This window comes from Manis javanica, chromosome 5 (assembly GCF_040802235.1).
Source record: "Manis javanica isolate MJ-LG chromosome 5, MJ_LKY, whole genome shotgun sequence".
NCBI classification, from domain to species: domain Eukaryota; kingdom Metazoa; phylum Chordata; class Mammalia; order Pholidota; family Manidae; genus Manis; species Manis javanica.
The window spans coordinates 74,407,974-74,429,738 of NC_133160.1; the positions used below are offsets into that span (position 1 = coordinate 74,407,974).

A 21,765-nucleotide genomic window follows, 5' to 3' on the forward strand; every position below is an offset into this window, starting at 1 on the left:
ATATTCTATCTCCTCATTTTGCCTAACTCTCTGTGATTATTCTATGTAGAAGGCAAGTCAGCTACCTCTCAGTGTTGAAGGGGTGGCCTTATGTAGGAGGGATCCTGTGGGTCCCAGAAGCACAGTCTCCACTGGCTCATCTGAACCAGCCACTGAAGGGGTGCTCCCTGTGTGGGCTGTGTGCACATTCATATTGTGGTAGGGCAGTAGATGTGGCATGTTGGTGGTGGGGCTCTCAGTGGTTATACCCATTGGTGCTAACAAGTCCGAAGGAGAATTCTAAAATGGAGCCTGCCAGCACCAATATTAGTAAGGTAGACTGAGACTTGAAAAATGGCTCCTGCCAGTGTCTCACTCACTGGGGAGAGTCTTGATGTTTCCTACCTCTAAGGCAGAAGATTTCAGGTTTGTAAATGGGTCTCCTTTACCTATGTGATTTTCAAATTGGTGTTTTTGTGCTAGTTTCTGGGTCAAGTGAGTCTGCACCTCAACCCTTTAAGAGTAGATTTTCCATTCCCCACAGTTTTATAGTTGTACTGAATGTAATCCCCATTGATTTTCAAAGACCAGTGTTTTGGGATTTGTCTCTCTTGTGCATAATCTAAGGGTTATGGTGCCTGACGTGGAGCTCAAATCCCTTACGCCGCAGGGAAAGTTCCATACCTTTGATATCCTGTCTTATTGTGATTCACTGCAGCTGGGGTGTGGCTTTTCCCCTGCCAATCCATGTCTCTGTCTCTCTTTCCCATCTGGATGCTCTCCTTTTATTTGCTCAAGATGCTCTGCTTATCAATTTTCAGGTCCTTTTCAGAGAGAACTATTTCATATATTGTCAAAGATTTCTCATGTCCATGGGAAAAGGTGAATTCATGCTCTTGCTATGCTGCCATCATGAACTGAACTCCCAAAGCACTTACTTTTTGTTTTTACACAGCATGGAGATAAGTGGCTATTTCCTAGGTAATGGGAAGAAATTTTAAACCATTCATATATTTTCCAAGTACTGGGTAACTGAGTCACATTAAGAGGTAATGTGATTCACATTAAGGCCAATGTGACCAGGAGTGCAGAAGCAGCATGTTATAGTGGAAGAAGCACCGAACTCAGAGTTAAGAAGGCTGGGATTCTCAACAGAATTCTGCAGGAATGACCTTGATCTTAGAATTAGGTGATTAAGCAGGTGAACTTTATGGTTCTTTCAGCTTTAACTGTCCATTGTTCCATGTCAGGCTACTTCATCCCTTATGAAAACCTGCCAAACATTTAGGGCCACTTAAAAATTTCTTGCATCCAGTTTCACTTATTTGCAAGCAGAGAATCTGCCAGAATATAGTTTTTTTAAAACAAGGTTTATTATTATTCACATTTGGATATAACTGTGATGCTGTAAGTCAAGTGATGCCCCTGAAACATAATTATTTATGCATTTAGTCAATCAATTTAAAAACATTTTGTGACCTCTTGTTAGAGTCTAGACACAATGGGAAACACAAAAATGAAACACACAGATCATTTCTGCAAAAAATGCCCCCTCTTATAGAAGAAAACACATAAACAAATAGCCATGCAATGAAGTAGGTGAGACTTACATACAGGGAACAGCTGGAACTGAGTAAATATTAATTTTATCTCTGATCTATCATTAACATAAATAATTCCATCTTGCATCCTTCATAATAATTATTTATTATTATTTTAATGTAGCATTTAGTGTTCATGTGTGTTTGTATGTGTGTCTTCTGGTTGTAATAGATGTTCAAAGTAGACATTTTATAAAAATCCGATGAACAAAAGAACACAATGACAGTATTCAATCCTGTAATCTAGCATTACCATCGCTAACATTCTGATGAATTCCTTCTAGCTTATTTCCATGCTCACCTAATTTTCTTATAACTTACTCTCTTTTCACTGACCATACCCTGAATTTTCCCATGTCATTAAAATAATTATACAATGTGTTTTTAAGGGGCTGACTGTATTCCGTTATGGGGGGAATACAATTTGCTTGGCCAGTACCCCACTCCACTTTTTTGGATATTTAATTTCATTCATTCAATTATGAATTATTTTTTTCAGTACCTGCTACATTCAAGGAACTGTTCCTAGTCTTAGAAAATAGAGAAAACAAAACATAAGATGTACTTGCTGTCTTGGAACTTGCATTTTAGAAGCAAGATAATAATATCATAAATGAAATTCATTGGTTCTACCTAAGAAAGCTACTTACATACACTTTACAAGCTGAAATATTAATCTTTAGGCCCTCTCCAAAGAGGTTCAGATTATGCCCAAATCTTCTAGAATTGATTGGAGACCATGACTATTCCCACAGGATTCAGATTCAGGCTAGACGGTACCCGCAGTGCTCACACCTTGCAAGCCTTTGCTGAAAGGAGAGCTTTCAGGCAGGCATTGCCCAGTCATAGTTTTGAATGGAGGTTGGCAGCAGCTGGTAGGGTAGGGCCCACATGAACCAAGAGTAGCTGTTTCACAGTAGGCCAGTACTGACATTAGCTTACTTTAAAAAGTGATTAGAGCAAATAGATTCCCTTGCTTGGGAATTTGACCTGAGCTACCGAAGAGTATGAAGCAGTCAGAAAGTTAGAATTGAAGATGACTCTTACATGGAAAATGCTTGATTGCAGTTGCAATGGGCCATTGTAAGATTAATTAGTGAGGGTGCAAAAGCCTTAAATAAGCAGCACTTTTGAATCAGAGAAGAAAATATATCGTCAATAGTGGAAAAAAAGAAACAGACACATGAAAAGCATCTGTTGTGTTCATATAAATGTACTAAGATCAAAATCAGGAATTCTCATTTTTTATGGACCCCAGAACTGTGTTGGCCTCAGAAGAGCCCTCTAAGTCCAAAAGACCCTGTTTTCTCAACTTTCTGGAGTCTCTTACACCCATTACTTGAGGTAACTCTCTAGTCTTTATGACCAGAGGAACTCAACAAAAAGAAGTCTTTATACAGAAGGGACAACATACATATAAAAACAATACACAACAACACAATTCAGTCCCATCCAACTCATAAAACAAACTTTACTGATGTTTTTGATTTGGGAACTATTTTATATAGACCCAAATTTCCTTTCTTTAATTTTTTTTTTGTAGTAGGTCATTAGAAAAGTCAGTTTCTTTTCCTTAATATATGTTATTCAAAAACTAGGTACAAGGCATTATGTTTAGGCACTGGGATGATTTTAGAGATGAAAGACACATTCTCTACCACAAGAAGCAGACATGCTAATAGCAAACCTGACTCTACAATGCAGGGTAATAAGTCCTTTGAAAAAGTTTGCAGAGGATGCTAAGGGGAACACAAGGAGGGGCATCTAAATCCAAGTAGAGAAGGTTTCCTGAGGAAGGTGACTCTTAAGCTAAGTTTTAAAGGATGAACAGGAGTTAGCCTGTTTCAAATTGCAGTTCAAGCTAGAGTTCTCTGATCACTAAGAAAAACTTTTATTCTCATTGTGTTTTTAAAAAACTACTGAAGAACAAACAACAACAAATGATGGCGAGGTTGTGGAGAAAGAGGAACCCTCCTACACTGCTGGTGGGAATGCAAATTAGTTCAACCATTGTGGAAAGCAGTATGGAGGTTCCTCAGAAAGCTCAAAATAGAAGTACCATTTGACCCAGGAATTTTACTTCTAGGAATTTACCCGAAGAATGCAGCACTCCAGTTTGAAAAAGACAGATGCACCCTTATGTTTATCGCAGCACTATTTACAATAGCCAAGAAACGGAAGCAACCTAAATGTCCATCAGTAGATGAATGGATAAAGAAGATGTGGTACATATACACAATGGAATATTACTCAGCCATAAGAAAAAAACAGATCCTACCATTTGCAACAACATGGATGGAGCTAGAGGGTATTATGCTCAGTGAAATAAGCCAGGCGGAGAAAGACAAATACCAAATGACTTCACTCATATGTGGAGTATAAGAACAAAGAAAAACTGAAGGAACAAAACAGCAGCAGAATCACAGAACCCAAGAATGGACTAATGGTTACCAAAGGGAAAGAGACTGGGCAGGAGGGGTGGGAAGGGAGGGATAAGGGTAGGGAAAAAGAAAGGGGCCTTATGATTAGCATGTGTAATGTGGAGGGGTGCATAGGGAGGGATGTGAAACACAGAGAAGACAAGTAGTGAGTCTACAGCATCTTACTACGCTGATGGACAGTGACTGTAATGGGGTTTGTTGGGGGGACTTAGTGAAGGGGGGAGTCTAGTAACCATAATGTTCTTCATGTAATCGCAGATTAATGATAATAAAATGAATATAAAAAAAAAGAAGAAAAGAATATGCAAAGCTTAAACCCAGGGCATTTTCTTAAATCAAAAGTGATGAGAAGAAAGCGACATCTAATAGTAGGTTACTTCAAAACAACTCACTTGCTCCCCAAAACTCAAGGGACTAAAAAAGAGAGACTTTGGCATAAACCATCAAAGACAGCCTCAAAAGTCATCCTAAAAAATCAAAAGTGTCATCCAGTCACCTAGGAAATGAGCTCAATACAGTTAACCTAATGTGGTGCTGAGCTGTGGCAAGTGTGGCCAGAAGTCATTACAAAGATTAGCCATAAGGAGCTGAAATGCTTTTAGACTCCTAAGATTTTCCTTTCTCTTGGGAAAAAAATAGTAATACTTGTGTAATGCAAACATGACCAAACCCTCTTTAAGTGCTTCACATACATTAACTCATTTAAAGATTTGTTTTATACCATCTACATTTATGCAAATGAATAAACCATAATTCTGTTACAATGCTTAAGGTCAAAGTAGGAATAAATTAATGTTGTGCAAATACAGAAAAAAAAACTACTGAAGATTTGTGCTCGTTTTCAGTTCTGACACCTTGACTGTAGGTATGCAGTATCTGTAACAGTTTTTGGATAATCATTGGTTACCAAAATTATCTCTCCATATTCTTTCTCTGCAGTATCTCCCCAATTTGCTGGATTATGGGGATCATCTAAAACTCCTAAGTATGCATGTACCTCAAAACTGTCCCCTGGAGATTCTAATGCAATAAGTCTGGATTTTTTTTCAAGTATCCAGCTAGTACTCATTATTAGGCATGTTCAGGAATTATGTTTCTGCTAATTTTTCAATAAGGGGTTTTCTATTATCACAATGTTTTCCAGGATTAGTAAATAAGAAAAGAAAGAAACATAAAATTCCATGTTAAGCCAAAAACTTTCCTTTTAGTTGAATTTTATAGGTAAACACACATACCCCTACACATGTATATTATTGTCTTAAAAAATTTCAATATGAGTTAATTTCTATTTATTCAGGTCATCATCTTGTATGAATTTCATTGTTTTACTTTCATTGTAATCTACTCATGGGTTACTCCTAGTTAAGACATTTATTCTATTCACATCCATGTTTATGATTTTTCTTTAGAGAAATACAGCTTAGATTTAGCTTTCAGGGGTTTGGGTAGGATGGTATGAATAGTACAGTGGATGGCTGCTACATCAAATTGAGAAGCACAGATGTGAAAAATATTTAATAAAATATGGGCATAAAAGGGTTAGTTACTGTTTGGAAGGGATGTTCGATGAAGGAAGTGTAATGCTGCTATGCTGTCAGGGATTTGCTCCACTTGAATTCCAAGAAGTGTGGCAAGAGCATGAATCTCATGACAATCTACAACTCTTCTGGATTAATAAGTAAAGCAAGCACTGACTTTATTATCAAGTTGGAGGGAGGCAAATCATTCCACAAATACCAATTGTTAGTGACTCAATATCTGAAGTATGTTTACTGAACAGGAGCATAAGCAAAGACTCAGAACAATTTGTCGATGGAACAGGAGGGTCGTCTTTTTTCAGAGGAACAGGAAGGTCGTCTTTTTTCAGAGGAATAGGGGATAATATGACTCCCACAAAAGGAACAATCATATATAATCCAGAACTATTCCACTTGTCACAGTAGTTAAGTATTAGAACATCTTCCTAAGATAGGTGGAACTGGAAACTTGTTAAAAGGGACAGTGTATACTTACTAGTTCCTTTGTGTAATTATACATCACAAATTTATAGGATCTGTTTGAGGGCAGGTGCAGCCATTGTCAATGCATCTTTGTCATCTTCATAAATTTCAGTTCTTAGTACCTCTCTATGTATTATTTTATATAAGTATGTAAAGTAAGTAGACTCTCACTATTTTAAAAGGTATATATGAGGGCACTTGTACACTTGTAGTCCTATGAACTGATCAAAAATATTTGTGTTGGGTGTTATTACATGTTTGTATAGAAATTCTGTGCTTGTGTATCTGCAGCTGGCAGTAACTCTGGGATAATCCAGTGGCACTCTCCCCCTGGAATATCCATAAGTAACTCTTACTACCCTGAGGTAATCAACAAACACATCAGGGTCTGAAAGATTCCAGCCTGATTCAGTACACTGACAGAGTGCATACATTTCCCAGAGACAGAATCAAATTAACAAAGATTATGAGACTGATAAATAAAAACAGAATGCCATCTATTAGTTTAAAATGGGGAATTATAAATCATAGAGGAATGGAAGTATTAGAATTTGTACCACCAGAGGATCCTCTCCTGGTAGTCAGGTTATATGGAATGTATTTACCAATTAAAAGATTTATAAAATTGCTTTGCAAATTACTGTTCAGAAAGCATAAGTGCTTATGATCAACATATTATTTTCCTATAGTAGTTCTGTATAGAAAATGAACTTTAAACAGGAAGTTGCTGGCTGAGTTTAAAATCAGAAAGAAGAATAGAAGAATTGAATTCTTAATGGTCCGGCTCTGACTGACTGATGGCCCACCTCCCAGCTGCACCTGAACCTTAAAGTCTGTTAATCTAAATCTTAGCACCCAACTCACGTCAGAGGTGTGTAGGCCTGTAACATTAGAAATACTCATTTGGAGAAGACCAAGGTTTCCTCTTTCCTAGATAGTGCTAACATTTATCATTGTAACTCTTTATTTGTATTAAATTTACTTGGTTGATGCTTTTTTCAATAGCAATGAAAAATACTTTGCTAAGAGCAGAACATTTTAGGCCAGAAATCTAGTTATCTTTGTTGTGATCTATTCTGGTTTAACTCTGAGAGGCACTTCGTTACAGCCACCTCTCACCCCAGTGACCTACTGGTAGAACTTATTGTAGCATCTTGATATCATATTGACAGATGGAAAAAAGAAAACCACATTAATTAAAGTCCTGCTCGTATTTTCATTTTCCACTCAAATGTGTATTTTGCTATATTTAAGAGCCATATGTATGACTCCAATTTACATCTACTTTTTTGTAGTAAATAATAAATCATTAAGCCTTCCCAGAAAATGGCACTTCTAATTGAGGCCTGGGTATTACTTTGGATATCAATGGCTACCTTTCAAATCCACTATAATTAAAAGCTCTATCTTTCCTGAAGTGAATACCTACTTTGATTCCATGAATGTTTTCTCATTCTCATTCTGTCCTAAAAAGAGTGTCATTTGCTAAATTACTAGCATGCTTTGCTGTATATCCATACTGGATATTCTGTGTTATCCTGTAGCACAGCCATCTCCCCTGGATCTGAGAAACCTGTCCATCCAGGAATATACCACCATATACCATGCCTTGCTATATCTGGACCTGCCTTAATTTTAACACAGACTTTATCCAAATATTTAATTTGGGGATGGAGATTTCATGGGAAACATGCCACCACTCCACACCCAGTTCTGCAATGTAAACATCATCAACTAATGACAGGAGTCTCCCCTCAGGCAAGACTTGGCCTGAGTCTGGAATTGAGTTTCTCAATCATAAACCTCCAGGGATGTCTGCTTGTAGAAATCGGGGTTGGCATGCTACAAGTTAATTTGGATTTTTTTGCCTGTTTCATAGTGTCTGATAAGATCTGTCATTTATTTTGAATCTCAGCATTTATGTGAAAGCAATTATCTAACAAAGTTTTTTGAATCCACTAAAGAACAAGTTTTGAGAAGATGCTTTCTTTATTTATTCCCTGTGGGTCTCCTTATCAAGACAAACAAAACTGCCAAGTGTTATTGACAAAGGCCTGAAAAGTAACAAGGTTTCCTAAACATTTAGAGTTTTTTCAGCTAGTTTAGTACCCAAGAGTAATAAAAGCTTTACTATAAGATTTATTTTTAATTAAGAAAATAATTTAGCTTCTAATTAGTGAAAAATATTTCTTATAAATCTGTTGTACATGAATAATCTGTTTTGAATTTCTTCGAAGTTACATGAAGCTAATTTGGTCTAGAAAGTTCTGAAATTACAATACCACTAGGAATATCTTATGTACCAAAGCAACTATTGGTTAAAAGAAGCAATGGATAATTAGATGCTCATAGTCCTACTGTTCTATGATGAAATAAAGTACAAAACTTTAGAGTTTTATAGATTACAGATTAAAGCACTCTTAAAATTATTGATAAAAATGTTAGCATATTAAGAATATTTTAATCAAGACTTCAGTTCATAATCAGTTATTGGTTTAACTCTTTTGCCTGTGTATTACTGGCTGAATTGAGAAAAAAAGAGAAGAAGAAAGTCATATGAGATGATTGCAAAGATATTTTCATTTGTAAAGAATAGATAGGTTAGAAGACTCAGATTATTCCTGATATATAAATCAGAATTATTTATATTTTGGGGATATGAAAGTTGATAATTCCAAAGGCCACATGCCACACTACTTCAAACTATCCTGATTTTCAGATATACATGCTGATTGTGCCCAAAGATGAGCTATCCTTATTTCCAGCTCATATTCTAGGAGCTGAGAAATAGAGTTCTTGAATATTAGAAGATGATGAAAAATACCTGAAATTTTATTTGCACAACTTGTAAAATTATGGTCAAGACAAGGGCCTTTAACACTTCATTCTCTTCACCCCTATCTTATCTGACTTTTATGGGGATAAAATTTTTTCACATTTGAAAAATTACATTTTTACTATCTTGAATATGCTAATGTCATGAAATATCCATACATCTCTTGATAAGTAAACCTAGCTTTACTTTTTATGTTAGTGATTTTCAGAAGGGAAATAAAATCTCTTCTTTTCTTTATACACCTTACTTCAATTAGTTCTCTAATGTTATAATGCTTGCCTCAAGTAGAAATATGTGCAAATGGTTCCCAGTGGAGCTGGCAGATGAATTTTAAGAAGTGAAAGAGGAAGAAGTAGCTCTTTAAAACAGGCTGCTCTGCCCCCAACCTGAGACCCAGTGGGACAAGATCTCCCAGGAGTGTACCAAAATGGCTATATTTGCTTATCTAATTCCTCTCTCATTTTGCTTATACCTTTACTCTAAATAGGAAAAAAGAATAACAGAGGTAATGACCTAAATGAGAAACTGGTCTGCAGAGGGAATAAGAGAGTTTTATAGGTGAAATTCTTATGCGCTATAAAAGCAAGAATCTCTGAATTCTGATTGCTTTCCAATGCAGAGGAGAGTCTGCTGAATCACTTTCCTGGCTCTTCCATAAGTTCCTCATGTTATTTCTACTTGTAGAATGGGTTTGCCACCATTTCTATATGTGGTTCCATTTAGTTCTTACTACTGTTTTAGAACTAGAACTTTGTATTGATTTGGCTGATAACTACCCAAACCCTGGCCTCTTTGTCAGGGTAATTTTCATTCACACTGTCATTTTTTATTATTTATTTGAAGAGTAACCCAAAGTACTTACTGGGTTGAGGACTATAGTGAAGAAAAGTTCACCTCCTTGAATACTCTTGTCCAGCTCTTTAGGACCTCCTGGATATTCTTTGTAGAAGATTGTGTGGGTGAAAAGCCCACAGGTTTGTCTTGGAAGAACCTGAAAAAAGAATGAACAAGTAAGGTAAAAGTTTCTTTCAACCAATTAATTTCTTGAAACTTACATTTTTTTCCTCATGAAAAATGATGCACAAGTTGATGTCATTATTCAACTCTTAACTAAGGTTCAGAAAGTGAGGATGATGTCAGTACAGAAGGAATACTGAAGAAAGCTAAAGAAACCTTCTAAAACTAGGATAGATCCTGGATTATTTTAGCTACTTATCTATTTTAAATCTTCAAGTCAGTACTTCTGTTATGAAGCCTAGTATGTTCTAGCATCTTAAAAATAAAACAGAAAAGAAGTAAAAGGAGACTTTAAAAATTTGTAAATATTGGAATTTTTCATGCTACATTGTAAATCTAGCAGGCAGAAATTTTAGGGATAATACTTTCTGCCAGATTCTACACATACATTAGAAAATGAAGTCAATTATTAATGTGATTTTTAGGAAATGACATTTTAAGTTAGAGCAAGAATTTGGAACACAAATCATAGTATCTGCTCTAGTCTGAAAGGATGACTGCAGGTTATAGTAGGCTCCAAATTCTAAGTCTGTAGCTTGCCAGTTCCTTAAAAAAAAAGAGATTATGAGTTTTGTCTGTAATTTTTATGAAGTGTTACAAACAAAATCATAAAAGATCTCTTAGTAAGGAGTCGTCTTTTCAGCTTTTGTATATAAGAGGCATTATTTGCTTCAATTATATACATTTGTGATAAAGGCAAATGTTTCTCAAATTCTTATAGTTTTTCTGGTAAAATATCAGTGCAATTATAAAAGAAAGTGTGAGCTAAAGCCCTATAAAATGGCACAATCTTTTGCTAAATTTTATATAATGACTTCTTTATGACCTGTGTCTATCATCACACTATATGTAAAGTAGTAGAAAATTAATGAATATACTTTGGAGAGCTACAGTATACAGAATCACAAACAGATCTTCTGCTTATTGTACTCAGCAAATTGATCTTTACATTTTCTGTTTTTATTCTTAAAGCACATTTGAGTCAGTAAGTGCTTTTAAAATAATACCTGTAAAGGATATCCCAAGCTTTACAACTCTCTACAAATATATTAGCTCTTTTTCTTTAGTTTGAATGTGTGTTATGATAAATTTCAATCTAGCACTTGGAATTCTCAGCTCAATCAGTACATTATATATTACTGTATAAATAAAAACTTTGTTACTTATTTTGATAAATTAGTGAAAATTATATCTTTAAAAGCTATTTTTATGAAATAGTTAATAGAACTTCAGTTTATTGCTGAGTATTAGCTTTAATGGTGTCTATGTTTAAAAACATACATTCTCGCAATGTTATATACAAAATCAAGGACAAAAAAGAATTAAATGTGGAGTTTCTAACTGAATTAAATATATTCCCTAACAATTCATGGAAATGTGATTTCCTAGAAATCAAAGCTTTATAAAGCATGCATTTATTTACTTATTTAACAAATACATATTCTAAACTCTATTGAAGTCCATGTGGGAGAACACAAAAAAATACGCTTTCTACTCTTGAAGGATTTACAGTGTGGAGTAAGGAGAAATACCCAAAACCGAAATAATGAAATGTCTACATGTGATTAAATGCCAGTTTATTTTGCATTTTAGAAGTTTATGATTTTGAATAACTTTTAGGATTCAGTTTGAGTGTCTTGTTTGAAAAATTATGGGAACATACAGAGCCATCTTTGGGACTTGATTGCCTAGATGATTCTGTGCAAAATGGAGAAAGAAGTGAAAAGAAAGTTGAGTTTTGTTTATTTCTCAAATTGTTTGAGTTTGAACCCAGGGAAAAAGAAGTATCAGGCTTCACTCTGCATCTCTGGGGAGAAGCATGCATACCTTCTGAGAGGAGGAGAGCTACCATGAGCTCTGGGATGACCAGCAGGCTGCCACAGGCAGCTGAGGAGATGGGTGGGGTGTCATAGGGTCATAGTCCATTGCCTTGCTCCCTGAACATAATGCTCCAGGACACTGAACACATTCTGTGAAGCCAGTTTCCTGCACCTAAGGCCTAAATCTGGAATAACTGACAACAAATGTGTCTGGAAGCTACCATTAGAGACCATCTAGGGTGCTGCCAGCAGGATTGATAAGAGTCTCTATCAAAATGCATTTCCATTAAGAACAGTAAGTAGATAATCAGAATCTATAGTCTAATTGCTTAGAGCTCTCTGATTTTCTCAAGAGAATCACATTTAACAACCAGGGGTTAGGGTAGAGAATCCTGTTTCCCATCAGTTCCCTACTGAATGAAGATAGACAAGATAACGCGATAGGACCGGGTGTTCAGAGACTCTGGTTCGGGCTCAAACACCTTGCATAGCAGGCTTTTATGTTCCTAGTGGAGTTATAAGGTGATGTTACAGGAATTCAGAGGAGAATAAGATCAGTGTAGGCCTGGGTTAATTCTATGGTATTGAAATTCCATAGAACAAGGTACTTTACATTAAGTTATATAAAAAAACAGGACTTGATATGAGAAACAAAGTAAATAGGAGTAAGTAGAAAGTGGTCAGAAAGTCTTTTGAGGTGGAAAGAACAACAAAGGCATGGACGTAATAAAACTGTTTCAGACCTTTTTGGTGGGAGTGAGTCTGTTAACTATAGGAAAAAGAAGATAAAAAGGTAGACTTAGTACGAATTGTTTTCGGGTCCCTGAAGGAGTAAGTTAAGGGATGTGTAAATCATTGCAAGTAATCAAGGTTAGGAAGGCCAAATGAAGGTGGCATTTTAGAAAGACTAAAAGGCTGGCACTGCCTATAGGATAGACTGCAGTGGGACATAGGAGCTGTAAATAGACAAAGTGGGAATCAGTACCATAGTTTACACATGAAAGTCAAAGTAGTTAGTCTCTGGGAGAGGGAAGAAAATAAAAAAATTATTAAGGGAATTATTGATGAAATGTAGACACTGATTGGAAGGTGAGGGAGGTGACGTGATATTCAAATTACAGAACTGAATTAGGGACAGCAGGATCAATAGCTGGCTCAAAGGGAAGATTGTGAGTTTCATTTAAGGCCTTTTAATTTTGATTTATGAATCAATCAACTTTAATGACAATAAAGTTTCCCCTCATTTCATAAAAGAAAATATGTTTGATCTAAGTAAGGTCAACCCCTCCCTTCCCTGATCTTTTCTCCTTTGTAGTCTCTGCTTAACCGGGCATGTTGGCTCTTGTGTTCTAACTGGCAGCTCTATTCGGGTGACTCCAGGCCCTGTCCTCTCTCTCTTAACTGCATAAACAGCTGCCTGCTGAACAATTCCCATTTGCACATTCTCAGCCAAGAGCCTACAAAGCAAATCTATAGGGTTTCCATGGATTGCTGCAAAAGTGGAAGGAACCACAGGGACAGTTTCGTCAGAACAGGAAATCTGTTAGAGCCTTTATCACCTGCAAGATTCATGCATTTCTGATACAGGTAAAATATGTTTTCATGAGAAATGAAAATGAGTGTATCTCATGTGACATATCCAAGCAGGTTTGCTGGCAGCAGAGTGGATAAGAGAAACAAAAGAGAATAACACTGAATAAAGTCCTTAGAGACTTACATTCACTATTCTACTAAGACTGCATATGATTTAAAAACTACAGGAGGTATTGAATGCTTTTAAATTATAATATAATCCAGGCTTTCTAAACTCTCTCTGGTCAGAAGGCTGGCAGCTTGAGGCACAGTGAGTTCATTTTCAATAAAGAGGAAGGGCAGTTTGGGATAAAATATGGTCATTATGGCCCCATCTAGCATTTATAACCGTTTTTATTGAGGGAAAAGTCAAGATGGGAGTTAATCCAAGTTAAATGTCATTACCCATTCTGTAATTTTTGCAGACATTGGAAAACTGAAAAGTAATCAGTTACACCTAATTCTGGAGGGTAGACATCTGTTCAAACATGGTTTGACAGACAGTTACAGTGCCAGTGTTCTTCATACTTGGTGTTCCTTCCCAGTGTTTGTCTAAAGCAGGAGACCCATTCCTAACTTCAATAGTACTCTTTGGATTTTCTGATTTGGGAAAAAATTAGAATTTAATTACTTACTTTGGGAGGTCCCACAAAGTACTAGATAATAACATATCCTGACAATATGCATTTGTCGCCAGCGTAAAAAAACAAAACAAAACAAAATAGAGAAGCTTCGGAGAGAATTTGACAGCGGATAATTAAATGATTTAATTAACATATCTCTAATTTGTACTCGTATTATGATCTGTTAATGATTATGCAGGACTTCACATGTGGCTTCACGCTGCAAATAGTTGAATTTTTTTTTTAGTCTGACATGGTAAAGAGAACAGAGTTTGGCTTGTAAAAAAGCAGTATGGTTAATATATTAAACTAAAAAAGTTAGTTTTACACACTAACTTTTTGAAGAAATAGTGGCTTCTCTAAATTATCTGCAGTTTAGGTTTACTGTTTCCTTAGTATTTTAATGTCATGCCTGCTTAATAGTGGTAGTGTCAGTAAAAATCATTTTAAAGTTATATTTGAAGAACTGAGAAGAAGTAACTTTAATTAAGACATCATTGGCTTAGATATGACAAGTATGTTTCCTGCAACATGGAGCTTTCCCTACAGTTAAGCTTTTAACATTTCTGCTCTTCTCTCTCATTCTTTCTTCTAATGAGGAATGTAAATCTGGCAGAATTAGTTGTACCCTATGCATACCGGAGGCAGCTCACCATAATGTTTTTGTGGATGAAGCCCTTCCTGTATCTAGCTGGTTTCAGATGTGGATATTCTTCAGTGCTGGTGATTCTAATATTCCAAACCTTCTTCCAGGCCTCATAAAGCTGAACATGTACAGGGTAGACTCCCGAGTGGTGAGGGGCTACAGCATAGCCCATGCCGGTAGGAATGCCATGCTCCTAAGATCAAGCAAATGTTAATTAGCAAGTGGGAAGTTGTATCATCATCCTATTTTTATGCCAGGATTTTTCAAATGTACTGTAAATACATTTGCTTAAATCCATCTTTACTTAATTGTGTTGTAAAATTAAAGTGATAAATAATATACCTAGACTTCAGGAAGCCTGGTAGCCATTCCACCAGTGTTGATGTTGACACATTGTGTTTAAGGGTTGGTGGGACAGGACTAGTGATTTTAATGAATACTTTGAAAGAGTGCATTCATTGCTCTGTCATAGCCACCTGTCCTGTTTCACAGTTTCAGTAAGTTAAATGACAAAACTTGCTATAAACAACATTCCGCATTTCTCACCAAATAAAACCAACATTTATTAGAGGGACAGAACATATTCTGAGTTCACTAGACCAATTAACAGGATTTTGTTTTGCCTGCTGCCCAGTTTCTACAAAGTTTGTCACATTTTTTTTGGTCCCTTGGCATGTGGTCCAGTAATAGATGATGTCCCCTGCCTTGGTAGAAGCACACACTTTCAATTAGAAAATGTGGCAAAATTTTATAGAGCAATTTTCTTTAAAGTTGGAGATTGTATGCATAAAATGTATACATTTGAAGTTAAGCTTGTATACATAAAATGAATCCAGTTAAAAAATTATAATTTTAAAATCACACACACACACACACACACACTCACACACACATGCACACACTCACACACACCACACACTTTCTTCTTTTAAAATTACGCACACACACACACACATACACACACTCACACACACATGCACACACTCACACACACCACACACTACTTTCTTCTCTTCAGTTGATCCTGACGGTCTGTAAATTCTAAAAATAAATCTATGTGACATCTGGATTATTTTGGACAGGTCTTGGGATAGCCTTGGTATAATTGTGATTGTTCTTCATTTGAGCTGGTCCATTAATCCTGACACAGTCTCTATGGCATAGTGAAAAATTTAACAGGCATAAAAGATGACACGTGTCTTTTATAAAAAGAACTCCCATGGCTTCAGTAGTAGATGTGTATTATTCTCCTGAATGATATTTTATTTTTCTATCTGTATTTTTAAATTGCTTTACAGTCTACAAAAAGTTCTACCCAAATAAGCTTCCTTTGAACTAGTAATGGCTTTTCTTCATGTTAGAGATCAATTTCACATACAGAGAACCATTTTATCAGATTACTAAGTGTATTGAATTGTAGAAATATACTATGAATGGATTTGAAAAAAGGAGCAGGTATAGATAGCTTTGTTTTTAAACCTAAATAATACAGGAGGTGAAGGAAGCATATGAAGCACCTGAACACAGGGAAAATGGATGGCCAGTGGGTTGTCATTATCTAACTATTTGTCAGACTCCTTCACATAAGGCTTAAAAGGCTCTCAAAATTTGGTCCCAGTCTACCTACACAGCTTCAAATCCTATCAGCATTCATTCTCCCCTCTAGCCTGATATCTGATGATTCCCTTCATATCTCTGTTGTACACTGTACACATTGTCCACCGCAACTGGAACGCCTCTTTCCACTCATCAACTCCATTCATCATTTAAAATTCAGTTTAGTCAGCAGTAGTGGAGGATGAAAGTGCTGCCACATCACTGCTGTAAGAGAATGGGGGGGATTCAAGGTGGAGCAGACCACACCTATGCTTCTGAAGGGAGAGGGGGAATATCTCATGTTCTTCATTTTATTTGTGTCTTTGTAGTAATAACCCTACTTAGGCAACTATTCCTATACTATTTAGAATTTCACTTTTTTGAATTGAAATATCTCACTTTTTTTTATTGGTTTTTTAAAGCTCAAACTACATCAAATTTTTTTCAACTAAAAATCATTTACTAACACATGGTTTGTGTTTGAAAAGATTAGGGAAGAATTCATCTAAGCTGGCTGAAGAATAGAGGTGCAGTGATAATGGCCAAGATGAGAGAAAATGAATTTCAATTACAGAAGTTTAAAGAAAAAAATTAACAGTTACTGGTTAGCAGTTTTTTAAAGGGCATGGAAAGAAGCAAGGATGAAATTCACAATGACAGGAACTACATGTAAAATTCACGTATCTCCAAATTTGCAGATTATGCTGACAAAAAACTCTAAGTAGTTTTAAATGTCAACAAGAGGTCAGCTGTGCCTTCAGGAACACTGTAAGAAAAGGATGGTCCAGCACACAGTAGGGTCATTTCCTGTATTTTGAATACTCCCAAATATTGGGGAACCAATGTATACACAATTTTTTTCTCTAGCTTTTAACAGTAAAATGCTGTGACTTGTTAGTCACCTCTTTTATTTGTGTGCTGATACAGTGTGTGATGGTGGTGGAAAAACTCCTCTTGTGGAGTCAGACGTTTCTGGTAATTTCTCTCTCCCATTTACCAGTTGTGTGGCCTTTGGTGAATGGTTTATGACCTGTAAGCCTCCTGTCCTGTTCTCTAAAATGCTAGTTATAAGAGTACTCAACTCAAAGATGCTCAAGGGAAATTAAATAATATACAAAGAAAGCATTTAGTATAGTTCCTGAAGCATGATACACATTGAATGCATATTATTATTATTGTCATTACTGCCCTGTTTCCATCTTTTAAAAATAAGCTGTGATCCTACTACTTAATTACAATGGTGAAATAAGAAATCACTGAGCCATCTTTTTGTCAGTAAAAGAGGTAGGCCCTTTTTTTCACTTTCACTGTAGATTTTAGGATTCTCTCTTGTGAAGCTTCTGTGACTTCTATCCCACTGTCTGTCTATTTTTGTGCCTACTTCCCCCCTCATCTGTCCAAATGCTCTGAACTGTGCCATTTAACTCTAGCCTGCAAATCATTGAGAGTTAGTAGGAAGTCTCTTTCAAATGAGTTTTAGATAAGGGCAAGATAAATTGGCCCTCAAAGTTTCATTCAATACCAGAGAGAACACCTGAAACCTTACTGCATAGAAAAGTTTGCGTTAAGATGTGGGTAGTATGTTCTAGAAGGTACATGATCATGTTTTAGAAGTTTTAGCCATAATGCTAAATTCTTGACTGACTGTCTTCTCTTAGAGCTTTTAATTTGAAATTAGGTACATATCACTTTGTAATCTGGGGCAAAAAAGTATAAAATAATAGACTAAATTTTATCTTTAAAAGTTAATTATTCTTACTCTTTTCATTAAAACTGGTTGGAAAGTAGTACCCAGGAACTCTGTAATCTATATTAAGATTTTCCTAGTGGAGGATATGAACCAAAAAGACTGGGGAATATGGCTATATTGTTATGAAATATAAGTTAATTAAAACGCAAGTGGAATTAATAGTCTTACAATCAAACTCTTCATCTCCATCTCTCAGATCTATTAGATATGCTCTTTCCCCAGGGTTCCTCCAGGTCATTAAGTGACACTATCAATCATCAACCAACCAGTTCTTGTGTAGAAAAAGTTAGATATTATTCTTGATATCAGTTTCTTCATTTTCTCCTAAATCTAGTCCATTATCACATCCTATTAGTACTACCTCTGGTATGTATCTTGAATTTATCCACTTTTCTACAATTCTGTCATCATCCTGTCATTGTATTCCATGATCTTCCAGCATAGGCTTCTAACCATTCTATCCAATTCCTCTCTTGCCTGCTTCCAAGCCATTTTCTTCATAGCAGCCAAAGGAATCTTAAAAAATAGAAATATGACCATATGATTTCCTACTCAAAATCCTTCCATGGTTTCCCCTTACACTTCAGACAAAATAAAAAATCTTAGAATGGAGACAAGCCCTGCATGATATGACTCTTGCTTCTCAATCTAGCTTCATTTTGTACCACCTTCCTCCCTTCATTGTATTTCAGTCACATTAATCTTTTTCTTGAAACCCACCAAGTGCTTTCCTATCTCAGCATCCTCCCATAGGTAGTTTTCTCAGCCTGGATTGTTCCTACTCCAACTCTTCACCTAGATACATTTGATACCTTTTTTAGGTAATTTATTCTTATGTTCAGAGAAGCTGTCACTGACAAATCCCAAGCTAAATTAAGTCACATTGAAGATTTCACTTTGTAGCCTTCATTTGTTTTTTGTAATAGGTAGCACAGTTTGTAAGTGAATATTGTTTCATATGATTATTTCTTAATTTCTGTCTTCCTTATTAAACAATCAGCTCAGTGAGTTCTGGGTTCTGGTTTATCCACTGCTGTATGCCTAGTGTCTTGCCAACAGCAAGCTCTCAACAAGTATTAGTGAACAAATATGCAAACTGTTCTGACCACCTCCCATTTATTCTAATTTCCACTTTCTCAAAGATCTCAGTTAAACCCTCAGTTCATCTGCATAATGGACATACGGTAATTCATAGGGAAATTCAGTACTTATTAAAGTATTACTTGAATATTCTCTTGAGACTTAACTAATTACTATTCATATACAAAACTGACACATTGTTATTTATATATTTATATGATAATATAAATTATAGATAGAATAAAAATTATAAGATTTTCCTAAATCATGGATATAAATATTTCCAAGTAGAAAAAGTGAAAATAATACAATTTTATTAAGCAAAAAATTGATGCTGTATTTCTTAGAAAAATTCCCTGTAATAAAAGAAAAAAAATTGACATTCAGGTATTTGAAGAACACAATTAAAATACTTAAGAAATCATTGTTTATTACTATATTTGAAAATAATTATTTAAATTATTTCTTCAATTAAGAATTGTACTTTAAGAATTTTCTTGATTTCAATCTTTCTAAATAGGAGAAACTTTTAAATTTCCATTAATCACTAGATTTGTTGCCTATTTTCATGCTTCTCAGATTAACAAGTATACAAACTGATATTATTAGAAAAACCCCACAATGATTTGAAATCAGACATTCTGCACTCTACCATGAAAAAATGAAAATTTTATTACAACTTCGTTTGGAAAAACTTATACTTTTCTGCAGTTTATTTTGATTAGAATGTCCCACTTTAGCAGTATATAGATAGAAGTTCTTGCTTTGGTTAACTATCTCACAGTATTGACAATTTACGTTTATAATTTAAATGGGTTTATGATAAAATTTCCTTATGTTGGCATTTGGTGGTATGTGGAGTGGCTTCTAGAAAAAGTCCGTTTGCTTTGCTTTTTAAAGAGGCTTCTTTAATAGCTATGTCTATTTAGAGATTATTTCACAGAGAAAAGAAAATGTTTTCCCAGATGATAGGAGCATGTTTGGAAAATGGAATTGAAACTTTTTAATATAAAGGACATGAGTGTGTGTATTCATGCACACACACCACACATACCATATATATATGTATATATATATATGAGTAGAAAAAATTATAAAACTACTACTTTGAATTCAATGAGCATTTTAAAGCTTTTAAAGACAAACCATTTTCCTATGGTGACACTAATGGGCCACCCACAAAATTTAGCTGATGAGAACCAATGGGGCCTCTGACAGTTGAAGGAGTCCTGTAGTAGTGGTGATTGGAGGAAGTAAGAAATGGCAGTGACGGTTGCCCAATATATGTAAAGTTACTTTTCAAAAGGAGCCGAATTCCTTCTTTACCTAGAACAAAACCATTCAAGTCAGAATTATCTCTAGGTTAGAGAATTAAGGTTTGGTACTGAATGCTAATTTTGCAAATATTAGAATGTTCCTGGATAAATTATGGCATCTAGTATGATTTGAAATAAAAGAACTGGAAAGAAATAATTACCTTAGTATAGGAATCTTATTTTTCATTTCTTTCATTGTGAAATAAAGGGGTTGTACAACTATACACGAAGGTTCAGATTTAAAATTCTATGTTTCTTTAACATAATCTTTGTGGTTTTAGAAATGATCTTATATTCAGATTTCAGATGCTAAGTGTAAATGTACTAGTTTAAATTCATGATCTAATCTTAAACTAACCTGTATAATTTTCCTCCTGTACATTTAAGGAAGTCACCTCCTAAAATGTGACTGGAATATTTATATAAAGTTGGTTAATGTTTATAGATTTGTCCACTAGATTTCTTTCTAATGTTTTTATGTGGAGATTTTTAATGCATCATATAAATTTCTGTAAACTGTAAATCCTTAGAACTTCTAGAATGATAGAAATGTCTTTATTATTTATGGTGGGCTCTAAGGACCATATCTGAGTTTATGCAAACAAGGTAACTCAGGATAGGGTTTGGCTATACCAGAAAGACCAACTTTGTAATTAGAGAGTGGGGGCTCTGAGCCTGGTGATATCAGCCTGACCTCAGGTAGGGGAGGAGAGCTGGAGATTGAGTTCAGTCACATGGCCAGTGATTCAATCAATCTTGCCTATGAAATGAAACCCCAATAAAAACTCTGGGCACCAAGGCTTAGGTGAGCTTCCCAGGTTGGTGTCATACATATGAGTCCAGAACTCCCGGGAATGTGATTTTGTTTGTCTCACAGTTTGGATCCGAAGGAAGCATGCTTACAGTAATGAAAGTAACAAGTCTTTGGATAAAGGTCTTAAAGGTGTTTATAATGAGATCTTGTGAAACAGAATGGCATTATAGTAACTCATAAAATAAAAGTCTGACTTTATCACTCCAAAATTACTCAGCTCTGGAAAACAATATAGTGTTTCACTAACTAGATAGTGAAAAAGGAATCTCATTTTTCCCATATCTAAAGATTGCCAAATCCACCACAATGAAGTGATCAGTGTCTACAGGGGAATCTTGAGGGGAGAGAGCAGCATAGTCTCAAGGAGAAAGCACAGAGTTAGGAGCCCTGAGCTCAATCTCAGTGCTGGTCCTAATGAGTTGGAAAACCCCTAGCAGTTTCACCAAGCCTCAATTCTGTTGCTTACCAATTAGGGGTAATAAAATCAATTATCTCATAGAGTTGTAGAGAATAAAAGATATTAGTAACATTATTGGTCAAATATCATTTAACTTCCTTTCAGTTTGTTAACATTATTCTCTTTCCTTTTGAAACAACAAACAGAAAGAGGAAACAAAGGTAAACTAAGAATCCTTCCACATCACTTCTGCTCTCCAAAAAAACTCAGAATTCTT

At 35.4% G+C, this 21,765-nt stretch overlaps 1 protein-coding gene across 2 annotated transcripts in view; it reads right to left on the reverse strand.

Moving 5' to 3' along the window:
* The window catches only part of NDST3 (N-deacetylase and N-sulfotransferase 3), a 199,387-nt gene that overhangs the window by 88,327 nt on the left and 89,295 nt on the right, over positions 1 to 21,765 (reverse strand). For both annotated transcript variants that reach the window (XM_073237117.1, XM_073237118.1), the window contains exons 5-6: positions 14,543 to 14,728; positions 9,720 to 9,848 (exon numbers count right to left, since the gene is read on the reverse strand). In XM_073237117.1, coding sequence (XP_073093218.1) covers positions 9,720 to 9,848; positions 14,543 to 14,728 — 315 coding nt within the window. The remainder of the gene's footprint in view (positions 1 to 9,719; positions 9,849 to 14,542; positions 14,729 to 21,765) is intronic.